Here is a 17,813-nt window from a genome sequence, read left to right as displayed (position 1 = left end):
ACCGATCCTGGCCTGACACGCTGGGACCGAGTGACGCAGAAAGGGGTAAAAATTGTACCTGTATGTGTCCTTTTGTTTTAGTGCATGCATAGAATAGAGCTCTTTAAAGATTAAGCTGTCATTTGGTACCATTATTTTCTATTTCCTATCTTTATTTTCCTTGTAACCATTTTTTTAATATCTATCTATCTATCTATCTATCTATCTATCTATCTATCTATCTATCTATCTATCTATCTATCTATCTATCTATCTATCTATCTGCCAGCAGTTAAGAAATAGAACAATAGCCATTGCAACCACATGATTTATAAGCTTCCTCAAATAAACCTGTAACTGTTTAAGCTTTAACCTGACTCCTTCAGTTGCTGTAATAGAACCAAGCACAATTTAAAAGAACTTCAGCCGGTCATAAAGGGACAGATATAGGGAGAGCCTGGGCGTTTGGATTTGTGTCACACCCAGCTGGCAAAATTCAGTTGGGGCGCTTCTCAGTCTCCCCGAGGCTGTCCGCTGCGAAGGAATTATGAAATTCTAGCAGCTGAAATATGAAGCGTAATAAGCTCTTCCTGTACACTTATTGGGGCACCCTCCAGCCTCTTCCAGGTTGCCCACTGCAAGGGACCCCGGTCTCAGCAGTTGAAGTCTTGGGTGTATAGTACACACACACACACACCACTCACTGCCCTGACCGTCGGCTGACAGAATTGGCGTAGTCGGCAGGATTGTGCTACTGGTTCACATACAGCAACATGAAGCCTGTCATGATAGACATGGATTTTAGTGGTATAGAGAAAGGGTTTGCCCGAGAGGGATGGGGTAACCCTAAATGGGATAAAGATATGTTAGAGAAAGATTGGGGGAAATCCCAGGAGATCTGGGAACAGTTTCATAGCTGGCGAGCTGCTTGTAAGATCAAAAAGGGAAAAGGGAAAGGTGCTTGCATCTGGCTGTTAAAGGGTGCCTGGCAGGCAGCCTGTGCTAGCTACTGGGACTTAGAAACTGAGCTGATAAAGGTTAGAAATGAGAAGGAGGAACTGCGGAAACAATGTCAGAACTTAGATACCCGGGTGCGGACACTAAGTAGGGACATGGAGCACCTACAGGGGCAGCTCCTCCCAATGTTAGAAAAGGAAGGGATTGCACGTAGAGAGAAATTGGAAGCCAAGCCACGAAGCATTAACAGAGCCAAAGTAGAAACTGCTCTGTGGTTAGATCCAGATGATTGGGACGGAGACATCTGGGATTCCTCTGACGGAGAATCAGTTTCCTATTCGCCTAACGAAAGGAAAGCAGCCCCAGTTCAGATGAGACCAGTTGTCACCTTTAAAATATCAGGTGAAGAGGATGGAGGAAGCTCAGGCAGTGAGATGGAGAGAAACTCTGATGGGTGTAGATCAGACAGTCAGAGGAAGAAAGGGAGCCGAACAGAAAGGACCACACGATCCTACAAGCCCGCAGAATTACGGGAAATACAGGCAGAATTCACTAAGAGACCTGAGGAAGGAATCATAGATTGGCTAGTCCGTATATGGGACATCGGAGCCGGACACACGCATTTATCCTCCTCAGAGTGCAGTAGGCTTAATCTGGGTGCTGGAGTATTTCTCAGCCACCCAGACGACCGAGGCCCAAAAACTCTCTGGGTCTTAGCCTGTAGGTGGGCTACAGGAATCTTTTGGGCAGACCGAGGCGAGCCTACCACTACACCGTGGGCGAATGTAGATGAAGTTAAGCGGGCCCTGCAAATAGCAGCCACTATCAGCCTGTTGAATCGGATCAAATCCAACCCCGAGCGGGAGATAGGGAACCCCTGGGAACAAAAGGGCCGATTAGATGAACTCAGACCGCTTCTGAAGGGAGCACCCAGTGCCCATAAGGCTATGTCCCTAAGTCTCCGAGACACCGTCCGAGCGTAGCCGGGCATCACCTATCAAGGGTTACTGACAATGATGATACAGTACTTCCGGGAGTTTGGGGAAGGCGGTGCACCACCGGCTAAAGTCAAGGTGCGGGAGCTAAAAGGAAACCCCAAAGGTAAACCAGAGGGTTTCAAGCCCAGGCGTGAGATAACTCCGGAAGAAAAGGAGCTCCGAACTAAACTCTGGAAGCAGTGCTTAGCCTTAGGCTACCCCAGAGATGTAATTCACGGACTACCAACTGGAAGATTAAAGCTCCTGGCCACTTTTAAGAAAGCTGATTCAGAGGGGGCAAACATAACTCCTAGTGCCCCTCCTGCTACAGACACCCCTTATACGACACTGCGACAGCAACTACATGAGCTGCCACTTTCCCCGGTTAGCTGCGACCAGGGAAACTAAATAGTGGGGGTCAGCCTCCCCTCCACATAAACGAGCTCAAAGGGGAGGAAAATCCCAGCAATGACCCCCGGATCCAAATAATTGTAAATGATAAACACACAGTATCTTTTCTGGTGGATACTGGAGCTCAAATATCCATGATTAGGCAGAAAGATTTTCATGGCCTGCCACCTTCTGGCCGAAAGCAAATACTAGTTACCGGGGTACCTTTACAACTTATCCCCTGGTCAAAGTAAAATTGGATATTCTCTTAGAATCCCACAGACCGCCCCGAAAGCATGAAATAGTCCTTGGAAATGCCAACATACTTGGCATGGATATCTTAAGAGGAAGGGAGGGAGTGATTAATGGAGAAAGATGGGCTTTTGGAGCTGGCCTTAAGTCACACGTGACTGTCTTGGGTGATACAGACACCCCTCGCTACAAGATTAGTTTGCTGACTCAAGCCCCCGCTCTCCCGCCTTCCACAGTAACAACAATGAAACAGTACAGTATCCCAGCCGAAGCTATAGCTCCAGTCTCTGAACTAATCAAAGACTTGGAAAAACGGGGAATCCTAATTCGCACTTACTCCCCATATAACTCACCAGTATGGCCAGTAAAGAAGCCAAATGGGAAATGGAGACTCACTATAGACTATCGAAAACTAAATAGCAGCACGGGACCTTTAACGGCTGCAGTTCCTAGCATGGTCGACATTGTAAACAGTATACAGACTTGGAACAAGCAGTGGTTGGCTGTACTAGATGTGAAGGATATGTTTTTCATGGTTCCCCTGCAACCTGCAGATCAGGAAAAATTTGCTTTTACCTGGAAAGGGGTTCAATATACTTTTACCCGTATGCCCCAAGGCTATAAACATTCCCCAACAATCTGCCATGGGGCACTGGCAAGGGTCTTAGACGGTCTGACCCTGCCACCGAGTGTCCAAATATTGCAGTACATAGATGACATCTTAATAGGAGGAGATTCCTCCGATGAGGTCCAAGAGGCCATGAATCAAGTAAGAACAACATTAGAAAGTCTTGGTTTAGATTTACCGCCGGACAAATGCCAAGGCCCCTCTCATGAGGTAAAATTCCTAGGCACTGTCTGGATGGGAGGCAGGAGGATGGTCCCGAATGAGACAGTACAGGAACTTAGCCAAGCACCATCCCCCGAGGATAAAACACAGTTGAGACAATTGCTAGGAATTTTGGGGTTTTGGAGGAAACATGTACCTGGTTTTGCGGTCATAGCTCGACCATTGTACAATTTGCTTAGAAAACATGCTAAGTGGGAGTGGGGCCCTAACCATGAGGAAGCTATGAAACAGCTCATAAACGAAATATACACTTATCAGTCCATGGGCCCCATACACCCTAATGCCCCATTCCATTTGTACCTTACCGTGGGAAATACAGGAATGTCCCATGCCTTATGGCAGGAAGGTGAAACTGTACCCCGTCGTCCTATACAGTTTGGCTCAAAGTCATGGCAGGGGTCACAATCAAATTACTTGCCTTATGAAAAGGTGCTTCTGGCAGCCTACACAGCCCTAAGGGAAACAGAGGAGCTAACCCAAGCTCAAACCATAACCCTACACACTCCTCTTCCAATCATTAAGCCCATACTAGAGGGAAAGGAGTTGCCACCAGGCGTAGCCCAGAAAATGACTGTACAGAGATGGGCACTTTATTTGCACCACAGGGTAGGTGGGGCAGATACTGCACAAAACCCCACCATGATTAAGGAGTCCCTGTGGAGGGTAGGAATGCCTGAGGAATACCATCAGCCCCCACAGCAATCTCCTATTAAGGATGCAGCCCCATTTAACCCGTCACAACCCGAGGGAGTATGGTTCACAGATGGCAGTGCCAAACTAGTGAAAGGAAAGTGGACAGGGAAGGCCGCTGCTGTATCAGCAGACACATCTGCTACACCCCTGACCACAAACATAGAGGGATCAGCCCAGCTTGCAGAGCTGGCAGCAATTAAACTGGCTTGTGCGGCAGGCGCTAGAACCATCTATACTGACTCCTATGCTGTATGGGCTGGAGCCACCCAGTGGATAACTAACTGGAAAAATAATAACTGGGAAATAGGAGGAAAGCCTGTTTGGGGAGTAGAATATTGGAAATGGATATACCAGCATGCAACCCAACATGCACTGAGCATAGGCCATGTGGCAGCTCACCAAAAGAATAACACCCCGACTGCACGGCTGAATAACCTGGCAGATGCAGTAGCACAGATCTCTGCTGTTCAGGTGGATTGGAATCGCCTGTACATTTGGCTACATGAAACCTTGGGACACACAGGAAGCGATGAACTAGTACGGCAGGCACATGCCAGGGGGTGGCCTATCACCCACAAACAAGCCAGAGATTTGGTCCAAGCTTGCACCCTGTGTGCTGAGCTCAGGAAACATATAACAGAAGGACAACGGTTTGCCAGACTGAGAGATGGAAAGGTACTATGGGCAACCTGGCAAGTAGATTATATTGGTCCACTACCCACCAGTAAGCAAGGGTGGAAGTACGTTTTAACTGGAGTAGAAGTTATCTCAGGAATTGGGTTTGCTTACCCAACTCGAATGGCAACAGGATTATCTACAGTCATGGGACTAAACCGCTTAATAGCCCTTGTCCCAACGCCCCAAGAAATCCAGTCCGACAACGGCTCACATTTTAAAAACAAGCTGGTAAATGAGTGGGCCCTCCGCAATGGAGTCCAGTGGACTTTCCACCTCCCGTATCGACCCCAGTCTAATGGCATAGTCGAACGCTGGAATGGACTGTTAAAATCCCACCTGAGGCCTACGGATGGCAAATGGGGAAACAGACTGGATACTGTGGTGCAGAGATTAAACAACCGGCAGACCCCTACGGGCAGTCCACTCCACAAGGGATTCTTCCCTACAGGGAGAACCCCTCCTAGCCCCACTGTACCACTCAAGGATCCTAAATATGCACCTGGAGACACGGTGGTAATCAAGCACCCCAGCTTGGGGACACAAACACGTGTACTACACTCCTACAAGGGAAAAGGAGTCTGGACCACTGCCGATGCTGAACTAACACCAATAACCATTACTGAGGCTTGGATCGTATCCAGGACCGGCTGACCTTATGTTTTATTCCAGGAAACTGAGGCAATGATCCCGGACAGTGCTCCAGCAGAATGGACCCTTCCCAATGCTGACTTGAATCCGGGAAGCTGCTATGAACTTGTTGTATATACATCACTCCTTGCTGTGACGCTTGCAATTGCTGTTGCTAGCCATAGACTAAACTTTGTGAGAAACCCTAAGCTGAAGCAAGACGTGGTACTCCGACTTGCCATGGTTTCCATCCTCATCTCAACTGTTGCTGCTACACCAGAACATCCGCTCAAAGGTGCCATTCAAGCCATCGCCTCCGCTGCTGGGGCCACGAACTGTTGGATGTGCACCTTGCTCAATTCATCCACTGGACTAGGAATCGAGTTCATCCCTCTCAGCCCGAATGACTGGTGGAACAAGAGTGATGTTTTCCGATGGGGGCCGGTATGGTTTGACGACAGCGACCACCACACTCCTAAAAATGACTCTCGGGGGGAACTCAGGGGGTGGCAAGGAAAGTGGAAACAGACGGTATGGGGTAAGCCAATAGAATATGTAACTGGAATCTCCACAGACATGTACCCCATTTGTTTCGAGAATAAGGAAGGCAGTGGACCTCAACTAGGTAGTTTTTAGGACCACCAATGCACCCACATTGCAACTTTTAATAAAGGATCAGGGGCCTGGGATATGTATTCACATCAGGATAGCCACACCCACCAAGACACCCTAAACTGCTGGGGGAACATTCTCAATGTCTCCCTTGGCCACAGACTCTTGTTTGGCATTAGCAATGCCGCCATTATCCCCCTAAACTTTAGTCAATACCCAGAAAATAAGACCTGGCATAATAATTCCCTCTTCATAGTCCCTAGCACTGGATACATTTATAACCCTACACTGGTGAAAAGCAATAGCCTGCTGCCTGGCCAGTGTGCTAAGGCAAATCTTTTTCGACCAGACCAGATCCTACAGGACCTATTAATTGCCCTCCAGTGCTCCATCACTTACAACAGCTACTGTGCTGCATATCATGCCCCCAAAGAAAAGCCCCTGGGGAAGGGATGGTACAAGGGACCATATTCCCCTATCCTTAACAAGGAACCTGGACTATTTTTCATTTGTGGGGAAAAGGCCTATAAATACCTGCCAGTAGGCTGGACAGGACGGTGCTCCCTGGGACACGCTGTGCCCGGAGGACTAACAGTACACCCACACATCACGGCTCCAGGTATTACCAACCTCGGAAGCTTCCTACACAGATCCAGGAGGAAATTCACCCTAAACCCTCTCATAGAACACCCCTCAGGTTTTCACGCATTTGCCCGTGCATTTTGGCCTTGGCTTGGAGTAATTGAGCTTGAACAAGCCTTAGTAAATGTTTCAGGACAGCTGGAAATAGCCCTCAACCACACTGCAGATGCTCTAGGCATACTCAACGAGCAGATTCAATCTGTAGCACGCTTTGCCCTGCAAAATAGGATTGCATTAGACGCAGTTTTGGCTCAACAAGGAGGAGTTTGTGCTGTAATCAATCAGTCTTGCTGTTTTTATGTAAACCATTCAGGGCAGATAGAACAAGATGTGTCTGCCATAAAAGATGCAGTTAAAGTGCTACATGCTGTAACTAAAGATGGAGAACTCTCATGGCTGAGCTGGTTAGCCCACCAGCTGGGACTCTCTTTATCTCCCATTCTGCATTTTATTATAACCACTATTCTGATTATTCTGATTGTAATAATTGCCTTTTGTGTAATATTGTGTGTTGTAAAATGTTTAGTTAATACAGCCGTTTCCTCTGCGCACATTCGATATACAGCGCTGGGAAAGGATCCCAGTCAATTCCTCGACCCCGAACCCTCTAATCAGGCCATTGGGTACTTTTAAATTCCTCCAAGGTGGGCAAGAGGTACTGGCAAACCACCATCTTGCATTCCTGGGACGTAGTGTGTCGTATCAGGGGGTGGAATGCAGCCAGGCAGCCTCCCCCCCCATCTCAAACAATCTTGCTTGCCCTCTGAGATATCGTCTGTATACAGAGCAGAGAAGGAACAATAAGAAGATCAGCATAGCCATTAAGTTTTGATCTGCTTTGACCAGGATATGCAAGTTTCTGACTCTGAGTAACGATTAAGGAAATTAGCTAAGCTCGAGGCTGCAAGAAGTGTCGGCTGGCACCTATGTTGATTCGAACACACAGTCCCCGGAAGAGGAATTTCCCACTGAGAAAACAATGTCCAGTACTTCAAAATTTAATCATCTCAATTCTCTCTTACAAGTGTAAATTAAGTTCACAACTTCCTTGTAAGAACTGGTCTCACAGCAGACAGACCAGCATCAATTGGCATTACAGATAAGAAAGAGAAAATATGTGACCCAATGGGTATATAAGAAGAGAAAATATGTGACCCAATGGGTATATAAGATGGGCCCAGCACACACTCACTTTGAGTGTCAAACTACCATTTACCTGCTGGTCGGGTTAGGTGTTTGACCTCCTGAGGTCCACGGGGACGCCCACCTCGTATTTTCGTCTTTCCGAGGAATTGAGGGACCGATCCTGGCCTGACACGCTGGGACCGAGTGACGCAGAAAGGGGTAAAAATTGTACCTGTATGTGTCCTTTTGTTTTAGTGCATGCATAGAATAGAGCTCTTTAAAGATTAAGCTGTCATTTGGTACCATTATTTTCTATTTCCTATCTTTATTTTCCTTGTAACCATATTTTTTAAGATCTATCTATCTATCTATCTATCTATCTATCTATCTATCTATCTATCTATCTATCTATCTATCTATCTATTTGCCAGCAGTTAAGAAATAGAACAATAGCCATTGCAACCACATGATTTATAAGCTTCCTCAAATAAACCTGTAACTGTTTAAGCTTTAACCTGACTCCTTCAGTTGCTGTAATAGAACCAAGCACAATTTAAAAGAACTTCAGCCGGTCATAAAGGGACAGATATAGGGAGAGCCTGGGCGTTTGGATTTGTGTCACACCCAGGTGGCAAAATTCAGTTGGGGCGCTTCTCAGTCTCCCCGAGGCTGCCCGCTGCGAAGGAATTATGAAATTCTAGCAGCTAAAATCTGAAGCGTAATAAGCTCTCCCTGTACACTTATTGGGGCACCCTCCAGCCTCTTCCAGGTTGCCCACTGCAAGGGACCCTGGTCTCAGCAGTTGAAGTCTTGGGTGTATAGTACACACACACACACCACTCACTGCCCTGACCGTCGGGTGACAGGGGGATGCCCCCAATGTCCATGATCTCCACACTAGACAGAGGAACTCAGTCATCTATGGCAGGAAAGCTGCCAGCCTGGCCACCAAAGGCCACATGCAAATCCAGGAGCAGGTTTGCATGAAAATCAAGTTGGTCTGGCAAGACCCCACAACCTTGAGCTTCTCCTCCCCCTTCCTCTCCTTGCCTCCCCCTTCCAGCTCCCTCCTCCCAGGTTTCTCCCTCCCCTCTCCCAACCTCATTCCCACCCCAGTTTTGGTCAATAAAGAGAGTTTGTTTTTGGCAAGAAATGTGTTTTTATTTGACATCAGGAAGGGGAGTTAGGGAGGGGTAAGTGGAAGGAGGGAGGAATGAGGCACAAGCCCCCAGTGGGGCACACCAGGGAGGCTCTTAGTGCTCCTCAGGGTGGAAGTTCTCCTGCAGGGCCTCCTGGATACTGACAGCCCTCTGATGGACCTCTGGAATGGCAGCCTGCAGAAAGTGCAGCCAGGCAAGCAGAGCACGCAGAGACACAAATGCTTTGCTATCCCTCATCGAGGCAGGCAGGCAAGCAGAGACACCTGAGAACCGACTGCCCGAGGAGGTCAGAGGGGGATGTTCCTTTAAGCACAGGTGTCAGATAGTCTCAAGCAGCAGCCACACACAGACACTCCTGATCTGATGACCTGCCTGATCTGGTTCTGGCTGGCCTTAAATCCAATTCTGTGCCCGGTCAATGTGGATGAAGTATTTTGAATTAGCAAAATGCTAATTTGAACTGCATTTTGTGTGCAGATGCATTAATTCAAATTAGCTTAACACTGTAGCGTAGACATACCCTCATGTATTAATTAACTTGCAGTAAAGAAATGCCATGAACAATGGAAGAAGCCCAGTGTTGCTGCCACACTGGCTGGCCGATCAGAGCTGATTCAGGGAGTATTGAATGTTACAACTTATATCAGAGTATGTTATAGCTTCTATGCTCGTGTGTGGTCTACTGATGCTCCCAGTATCATTCTGATTCTCAGTATCAAAGACAGCATCTGATTGCCTTCAAAGATTGCTGCACTTGAGAAATACCTCCACGCCACATCTTCCTCTGCTATGGATACTGGCTGCAAAATGCAAGACAGAGTTCTAACATGCTTTATGCGTGGTTGGACAAAACTACAACCCTTTACTTGCTATCCAAATGTAATACACTTCCATGTGCGCTGATGCTGTGGGTGAGCACAGCACCAACTTAAATTTGTTTCACTGCTCTCAGCGCTCAGAACCTCATTTCTGTTAATGGTTAACAATGAAGAAATAAATAAAGTAGCAACAGCAGTCAAATGAAGATACTTTCCTCTTATCAACTCAATTGATTAATTATAGAGAACAAGGACCAGATAAATCTCTCCCATTTTTGTTGAGGGGAGCATTGGATAAGAAAAAGGGCCTTTTGCTTCAAGTATTTTAAAGAGGGCTCTCATGCAAAATGTGCATCAGAAGTAGCCTATGGTAGCACGATGCTTCCCTGGGAAGCAACATAATCCTCAAGTACTGAATCATAAATGCAAATCATACAAATGTAGGGCTAGAGGGGACCTCAAAAAGTCATCAAATTCAACTCCCTTTATTGCAGCAATACCTCATAAACCTAGACACTCCAGGCCAGTTCAACTTGTTCAACCCTCCTCTCCCTGACAGGGATTCTACAGCCTGGTTGGAGGCCTTTCCAGAACTTAACTCCCCCTATGGTTAGAAACATTTTTCCTAAAATGTTACCTAAATTCCCTTTGATGTAGAGTAAGCCTGTTACTTCTTGTCCAAACTTCAGCAGACATGAAGAGTAACTAATCAGAAGTCTTTCTGTAACAGACTTTCATTTACTTGAAGACTATTTTCAGGTCACCTTCAGTTTTCTTTCCTCAAGACTAAACATGGCCAGTTTTTTTTAACCTTTCCTTAGAGGTCAGGTGTTTTAAATCTTTTGTCATGTGGGTTGTGGTTTTGGTGCATTTCCTCTGGACTCCTAGCTTGTCCATATCTTTCTTGAAGTGCAGCTGGACACTAGTCCAGCTGAGCCCTTACCAGTGCTGGGTAGAACAGGATAATTATCTCCCATGTCTTATACATACAACACTCCCATTAATAAAGCTTGGTGATATCAGATGTTTGCCAATACATCATCATGCTAATTCATTCAATTTGTAGTTCACGATTACTCCTCATTCCTCTTTAGCTGTACTAACATATAGTCAGTTATTCCTCATTTTGTAATTGTGCATCAGATTTTTCCCTTCCTAACTGAAGAACTTTGCATTTATCTAGAATGCATTTTATCTTGTTAATTTCAAACCAATTCTTCAGCAATTTTCTTCTCTAGTCCTGCAAATTGCTTGCAACCCTTTCCAGCTTCATTCCATCTGCAAATTTTATAAGTATAATTTATCCATTGGCAACCTCTGCAGGGCTGAAAGCAGGAACTAAGGGGCTGAAGTCCCAATTCCCATCCCCCCCCCAAACTGAAGCCAGGAATGAATCCTGGATCCCTGACACTCCCCATGCAGCAGAAGCCCTCAACCCCATGGGCAAAGTTGGGGGGCACTGGGGATGTTGCCCCCTAAACTTCAGTGGAAGTGCAGGGCACAGTTCAGAGGTGGGAAGCCAGAGCCGGGCAGGGTGTGGCAGCTGCTCATCTGTCTGGGGCCATGGTACAGGCAAGAGTGCTGTTTGGTCCTCTCCTACTGCTGATCCAGTACAGGGATTTGAAACTGCCCCTCGGTTCCCAACCCCCTTTGCTCACACAGCTGGTAAAAGCCACAGTGGTGGGGGACCCGGATCCATAGCTGGCAAAGCTCTAAGAATAGGGTGGGAACCACAAATCCCTCCTGGCACACAGCCTCTAGATACCCCTTCTATAAACGCTGAAGTAGCCTCCTGTTTGCACAGAGCCACTTGGCCATACACAGCTCCTACCTGCTCCCTACCTCCTGAGCTACCCCTGGGCTGCACACAGTCCTTAGATACTGCCTCTGGTGGGGTAAAACCCTGGAGGTTTTTCGCCTTCCTCTGCATCTTGGGGTCTTCGAAGTATTTGAAGGCTTCAATATCTGAGATATAGGTGAGAGGATTATTCTAGGAGGGGTGGGTGAGATTTTGTGGCCTGCACTGTGCAGGGGGTCAGAGTAGATGATCATAATGGTCCCTTCTGACCTTAAAGTCTATGAGTCTATGAGTCTAAAACAACCATTATTGAGTTTTCTTCTTTACCCTGTGAAACTTCTGATACACAAAATAATTTAGCATGAGGCTTGGAGAAAGGCTTATCACATCATACACAAGCACTGTGCTGCAGTCTTTGGTTGAGGGTGGGGAAATTAAGGAACATGAATTTTACAAGGCAGTTGAATTTTTATTCAACATCTCTGAAGTAGCTTAAATACTGAAAACATGTCTTTGAGTGCACAGAAAACTTTTGTGGTTCTTGACAGAAGGATGCTGATGTGGGATGATGTACAAAGCAGTCTTGCCTTTGCCACACACGACTTCCCACCTTAGATGATATGACACTAGATGAGAACTGATTTTTTAAGAAATGGACAAATGCAAACCCAATAATACCCTGTCACATGTCTGACTCGAACACTCAGAAAACCCCCATTTCTGAAAGATGGTGGAACATTTTTCAAAAGATGGACAATAAGACAGTAGAATAATCAGATCTGGCAAAGGCAGATGAGTTCAATTTGTACCAGGCACCATAGCCCCTGTTGGACATGTCCTTTCAGTAATGAATGCAGTTTGGTCACCTGAAAAATCGTGTATCAGTATTTCTCCCATGAAGGCTGAGAGTGAATTTTGCCTTTGACTGTGTGGCGTTTTCTGACAAGTTGCTAAAAAACAAGTGGATCCTTCAAAAAATTGATTTACAAGACAAATACAGTCCACAACAAGTGTCACTCTGTAGAGGAAGCAAGTTGAGGACAAGGCAGGCAGACTGCTAAACAGCAGTAACCACTTAATTGTAAATATATATATTGAATTTTTTACCTATTATTAGTTACTAGAAGATTTACTTTGAATTGCTCAAGTGTTTGTGGGGAGCCAGGATGGAGGTGTGGGATGCGGCAGTCAGGGCAGGAGGTGGAAGATGTGGGGGGCTGAGGGCCAAGGATAGGGGTACAGGAGTCAAGATAGAGGGTGGAGCTCTCGGAAGAGGGGGTCTCAGGGCAGAGTGGGTGTAGGAATCAGGTTAGGGGGCTCAGGGCAAAGGGATGGGAGATGGGTAGTTAATGGGCTGCTTGTTGTGGTGAGGGTGATGCTGGTTTGGCTGTGGCTCCTCCATTAATGTGGTGGGGGTGGCCCATCCGAGGGGGCTGGTACAGTTTTTGGAGGGGGAGCTGTCTGTCTCCTCTGGACAGCTAACCTGCCCAAATTCTCTCCTGCTCAGCTGGTCGCTGCTGGCAAGGGGGTGGCTATCTGATTTTGCAGCTGGCCATAACAAGTTGTCTGGAATGACCCCTGACATCTCTTGTGATAGCTTTTCCTCCTTTCAGTGACCTGCACCTTCTCTCTACACAATACCTTGGGAAGCACAGCTCCCCCAGCCTCTACTATCCTTAAGGGATGGGGTTGTGTAGTTCAACCCTGGGGGCTACAGTTCTAAGGCTGTGGCTGTTACTGTTTAGGAAAGGGGTGGGCAAATAACAGCTTGTAGGCAAGACCAGTCTGCAAGGGATAGTCCCTGGGGTGCTCCCAAAACACTGTATTTACTTGCACCTCTGCAGGTACAGCGGACAACAGCTCCCATTGGCAGCAAATCACCAATGATTGCCCATTGGGCTGCTTTTATCATGGGAAAGCAAGAACGGTTGTTTTTGCTCTTTTCTAATGTCAGAGCTCCAAGTATAGAACTTGTTTTGCACTGGCTGCTTTCTTATGAAATTATTGGTCAGATTCTGATAGCCTTATTCATGTTAGATAGTAGTTTATTTGGACAGCAGTCCCACTGGATTTTATAGGACTACTTGCACTATAAGGCTGTGTCTACACTGGCAAGTTATTCCAGAAAATCAGCCGCTTTTCCGGAAAAACTTGCCAGAGTCTACGCTGGCCGCTTGAATTTCTGGAAAAGCACTGGCGATCTAATGTAAAATCATCAGTGCTTTTCCGGAAAAACTATGCTGCTCCCATTCGGGCAAAAGTCTTTTTCCGGAAACCTGTTCCGGAAAAGGGCCAGTGTAGACAGCACAGTAGTGTTTTCCGCAAAAAAGCCCCGATCGCGAAAATGATGATCGGGGCTTTTTTGTGGAAAAGCGCATCTAGATTGGCCACGGACGCTTTTCCACAAAAAGTGCTTTTCCGGAAAGGCGTCCTGCCAATCTAGATGCGCTTTTCTGAAAATGCTTTTAACGGAAAACTTTTCCATTAAAAGCATTTCCGGAAAATCATGCCAGTGTAGACGTAGCCTAAAGGTATATCTACACTACAAAGTTAATTAGAACTAACAGTTGTTAGTTTGAATTAACTTTAATGGGGCTACACATGCAAACCGCTATTTAAATCGAACTAGCAGAGCGCTTAATTCGAACTAGGAAAACCTCATTCTACGAGGAGTAACACCTAGTTTGAATTAAGTAGTTCAAATTAAGGGCTGTGTAGCCACTTAATTTGAACTAGTTGGAGGCTAGCCCTTCCCAGGTTTCCCTAGTGGCCACTCTGGGCCAAGCCAGGGAAACTCTTCTGCCCCCCTCCCGGCCCCAGAGCCCTTAAAGGGGCACGGTGTGCCCACAGTGCCCGTGCCAGTTGCAAGCCTGCCAGCATCCAACCAGAAGACCCTACACCTGGCACGGGATGAGCCAGCCACCCCCTGCCACCCAGCCCTCCGCCTCTTCCCAGGACCTGGCTGGCAGCTCATACGATCCTGCCCGGGTCTGCAAAAGGTGGGCACCTGCCTGGTCTAGTGCAGAGATTGCGGACCTCATTGAGGTTTGGGGGGAGGCCTCCAATGTCCATGATCTCTGCACTAGGCACAGGAATGCGGCCGTCTAGGGAAGGATAGCTGCCAGCCTGGCTACCAAAGGCCACATGTGAACCCAGGAGCAGGTTTCCAAGAAAATCAAGTTGGTCCAATGAGACCCCTGACCTTGATCCCTGAACTTAGAACATAAGAACATAAGAATGGCCGTACTGGGTCAGACCAAAGGTCCACATAGCCCTTTAGCCTGTCTGCCAACAGCAGCCAACACCAGGTACCCCGGAGAGGATGGACCTAAGTCAATGACCAAGCAATTTGTCTCGTGCCATCCAACTCCACAAACAGAGGCCAGGGACACCATTCCTACCCCCTGGCTAATACCATTCTATGGACTCAACCTCCATTAATGTATCTAACTTCTCTTTAAATTCTGTTATAGTTCTAGCCTTCACAGCCTCCTGTGGCAAGGAGTTCCACAGGTTGACTATGTGCTGTGTGAAGAAGAACTTTCGCATATTAGTTTTAAACCTGCTGCCCATTAATTTAATTTGGTGTCCTATAGTCCTTATATTATGGGAACTAATGAAGAACTTTTCTTTATCCGCCCTCTCCACTCCACTCGTGATTTTATAGACCTCTATCATATCCCCCCTCAGTCTCCTCTTTTCTAAGCTGAAAAGTCCCAGTCTCTTTAGCATCTCTTCATATGGGACCTGTTCCAAATCCCTAATCATTTTAGTTGCCCTTTTCTGAACCCTTTTCAAGGCCAAAATATCACCTTTTTTGAGGTGAGGAGACCACATCTGTACACAATACTGAAGATATGATACCATAGTTTTATACTTCCCCTCCTCCTTCTTCCCCTGGCTTCCCCCTTCCCGCTCCCTCTCCCCCCGGTTTCCCCCTCCCCTCTGTCACCCTCTCTCTTCCCCTCTCTCCAGAGGTTAATTTCCCCCCCCCCCCAGTTTTGTTAAATAAAGAGAGTTTCTATTTTTGAACACACGTATCCTTTATTTTTTACATCAGGAAGGGGGGGTTGGGGTGGGTAAGTGGAAGGAGGTGAGGGAGGAATGGGGTACGAGCCCCCGATGGGGAGGACTGGGATGGCTCTTCAGGCTCCTCGGGGTGGAAGCTCTCCTGCAGGGCCTCTTGGATCCTGACAGTCCCCCGATTAACTCCCTCCAGATGGCAAGTGCAGCCGGGCTGATGGCCGAGTGCTGTGATGTGCCGAGTGTGGGCACTCAGGGCACTCCAAGCCAGGACTGCTTTGCTGTCCCTCATCGAGGTAGACAAGCAAGCGGGAAACCCTGAGAACTGTCTGTCCGGGGTGGGGGTTGGGTCCCTTTAAGCACAGCCCTCAGCTAGCCTGAGGCAGCAGCTCCACACTCTAAGTCCTAACCTGATGCCCTGCCGGCACTGGTTCTGGTCAGCCTTAACTTCAGTTCAGGGTCCACTCAATGTAGACATGCTAATTCAAATTAGTTTTTAGGTCTAGATGCGTTATTTCAAATTAGCTTATTTTGAATTAACTAATTCGAATTAAGTTAGTTCAAATTAGTGCTGTAGTGTAGATATACCCTAAGTTATTACTCAGAGTGAACTAGAGCACATCACCCCACCTCTGTCACACCAAACATAAACTACTTGTTTTTATTTTGAATGCCTGTTACCGTCTATCCCTCTCTCTATCTTTTATCTCTCATTTACTAGTGAACCATAAATGCTCAGCACTGTGTGTCTCATGATACCAATCTCCACCTCCTGGTGTTAAATTTTCAAACAAACATGTTTGTGCTTTCTCCTATTCTGCCTTTCTTTCCTGGAACTCCAGATAAACATATACAAAAAGCTACCTTAATAGCCTCCTACAAAGTCTTCAAATCTCTCCCTTTTGCGGAAACAAAAAACAGGACTATGTAGCACTTTAAAGACTAACAAAATGGTTTATTAGGTGATGAGCTTTCGTGGGCCAGACCTACTTGCTCAGATCAAATTGTGGAAGAAAATAGGCATGACCATATATACCAAAGGGATACAATACAAAAAAGTGAACATGTATAAAAAGGACAAATCAAATTTCAGAACAGAGAGGGAATGGGGGGGAGAGGGAAGGTACATGTCTGTGAGCTAATGATATTAGAGGTGATAATTGGGAGAGCTATCTTTGTAAATAGTTAGAAAATTAGTGTCTTTGTTAAGACCCCAGTGTAAAGTGTCAAATTTAAGCATGAATGACAGTTCAGAGGTTTCTCTTTCAAGTCTGGTGTTAAAATGTCTTTGAAGCAATATGCAGGTAATCAAATCGTTGAGACAATGCCCTTTCTGGTTGAAATGGCAAGAAACTGTTTTTTCTTTGTTATCCTGTGTGATATCCATGTTGTGTACATTGATTCTTTGGCGAAGTGTCTGAGATGTTTGTCCAATGTACATAGCAGATGGACACTGTCGGCACATGATAGCATAAATTATATTTCTGGATGAGCAGGAATATGTATTCTTGATCTTATAACTCACTTGGTTAGGTCCAATAATGATGTCAGCAGAATAAATATGTGGACAAAGCTGGCAACGGGGTTGGTTGCAAGGAAAAGTTCCAGGGTTGGTATTAGTGTGGTATGTCCTGTGGTTGTTGGTAAGAATCATCCTGAGGTTAGGTGATTGTCTGTAGGAGACTATGGGTCTGTCTCCCAGAGCCTCTCGGAGTGTAGTATCCTGTTCTAGCATAGGTTGTAGTTTATTGATAATGTGTTGGACCGGTTTAAGTTGGGGGCTATAGATGATGACAAGTGGTGTTCTATTGTTGGTTTTCTTGGGTCTGTCTTGAAGTAGATGGTTTCTGGGTATTCGTCTGGCTCTTTCAATTTGGTTTTTTATTTCTCCAGGTGGGTGTGATTCCAGGAAAATCTTGGCAATGATTCTGGGGTGCTGAGACTACTGCCTATCATGCTGACTGATATTCTTTCATTGTTTTCTTGAACTTTTCCATCTGTTATCTCTTGGCTGATACGTAGATTGTAAGCTCTTTGTGGGAAAAGAGTCTTTTTTGTGAGTGTGTGCTGTGTGTAGCATGGTTTCCTGGACTAGCGCAACCAGGCATTATTTATTATTTGTATTACCCTAATTTGGCTCTCTGTCTTTTGTGAGAGGGAGGGATTGTTCATCTTGTTGCCTGATCTTTTTGAAAGCATATATTATGGCAAGGAATTCCTAGCAATGGGACT

At 46.4% G+C, this 17,813-nt stretch overlaps 2 protein-coding genes across 2 annotated transcripts in view; one reads left to right on the top strand and one right to left on the bottom strand.

Annotated features, from left to right (window-relative positions):
- GLRA3 (glycine receptor alpha 3) overlaps positions 1-17,813 on the bottom strand; it is a 137,913-nt gene that overhangs the window by 61,039 nt on the left and 59,061 nt on the right. The gene's annotated exons all lie outside the window — the stretch shown is intronic.
- On the top strand, positions 5,452-7,290 carry LOC149524531 (endogenous retroviral envelope protein HEMO-like). Its single transcript, XM_089777911.1, is given in 1 exon segment — positions 5,452-7,290. A coding segment is annotated over 1 exon segment (1,833 nt). The 5' UTR covers positions 5,452-5,457.

Source organism: Pelodiscus sinensis, chromosome 4 (assembly GCF_052426305.1).
Source record: "Pelodiscus sinensis isolate ZL-2025 chromosome 4, ASM5242630v1, whole genome shotgun sequence".
Lineage (NCBI taxonomy): Eukaryota > Metazoa > Chordata > Testudines > Trionychidae > Pelodiscus > Pelodiscus sinensis.
The sequence above is the reverse complement of the archived record's forward strand: the minus strand, read 5'-3'. Positions and strand labels throughout refer to the sequence as shown.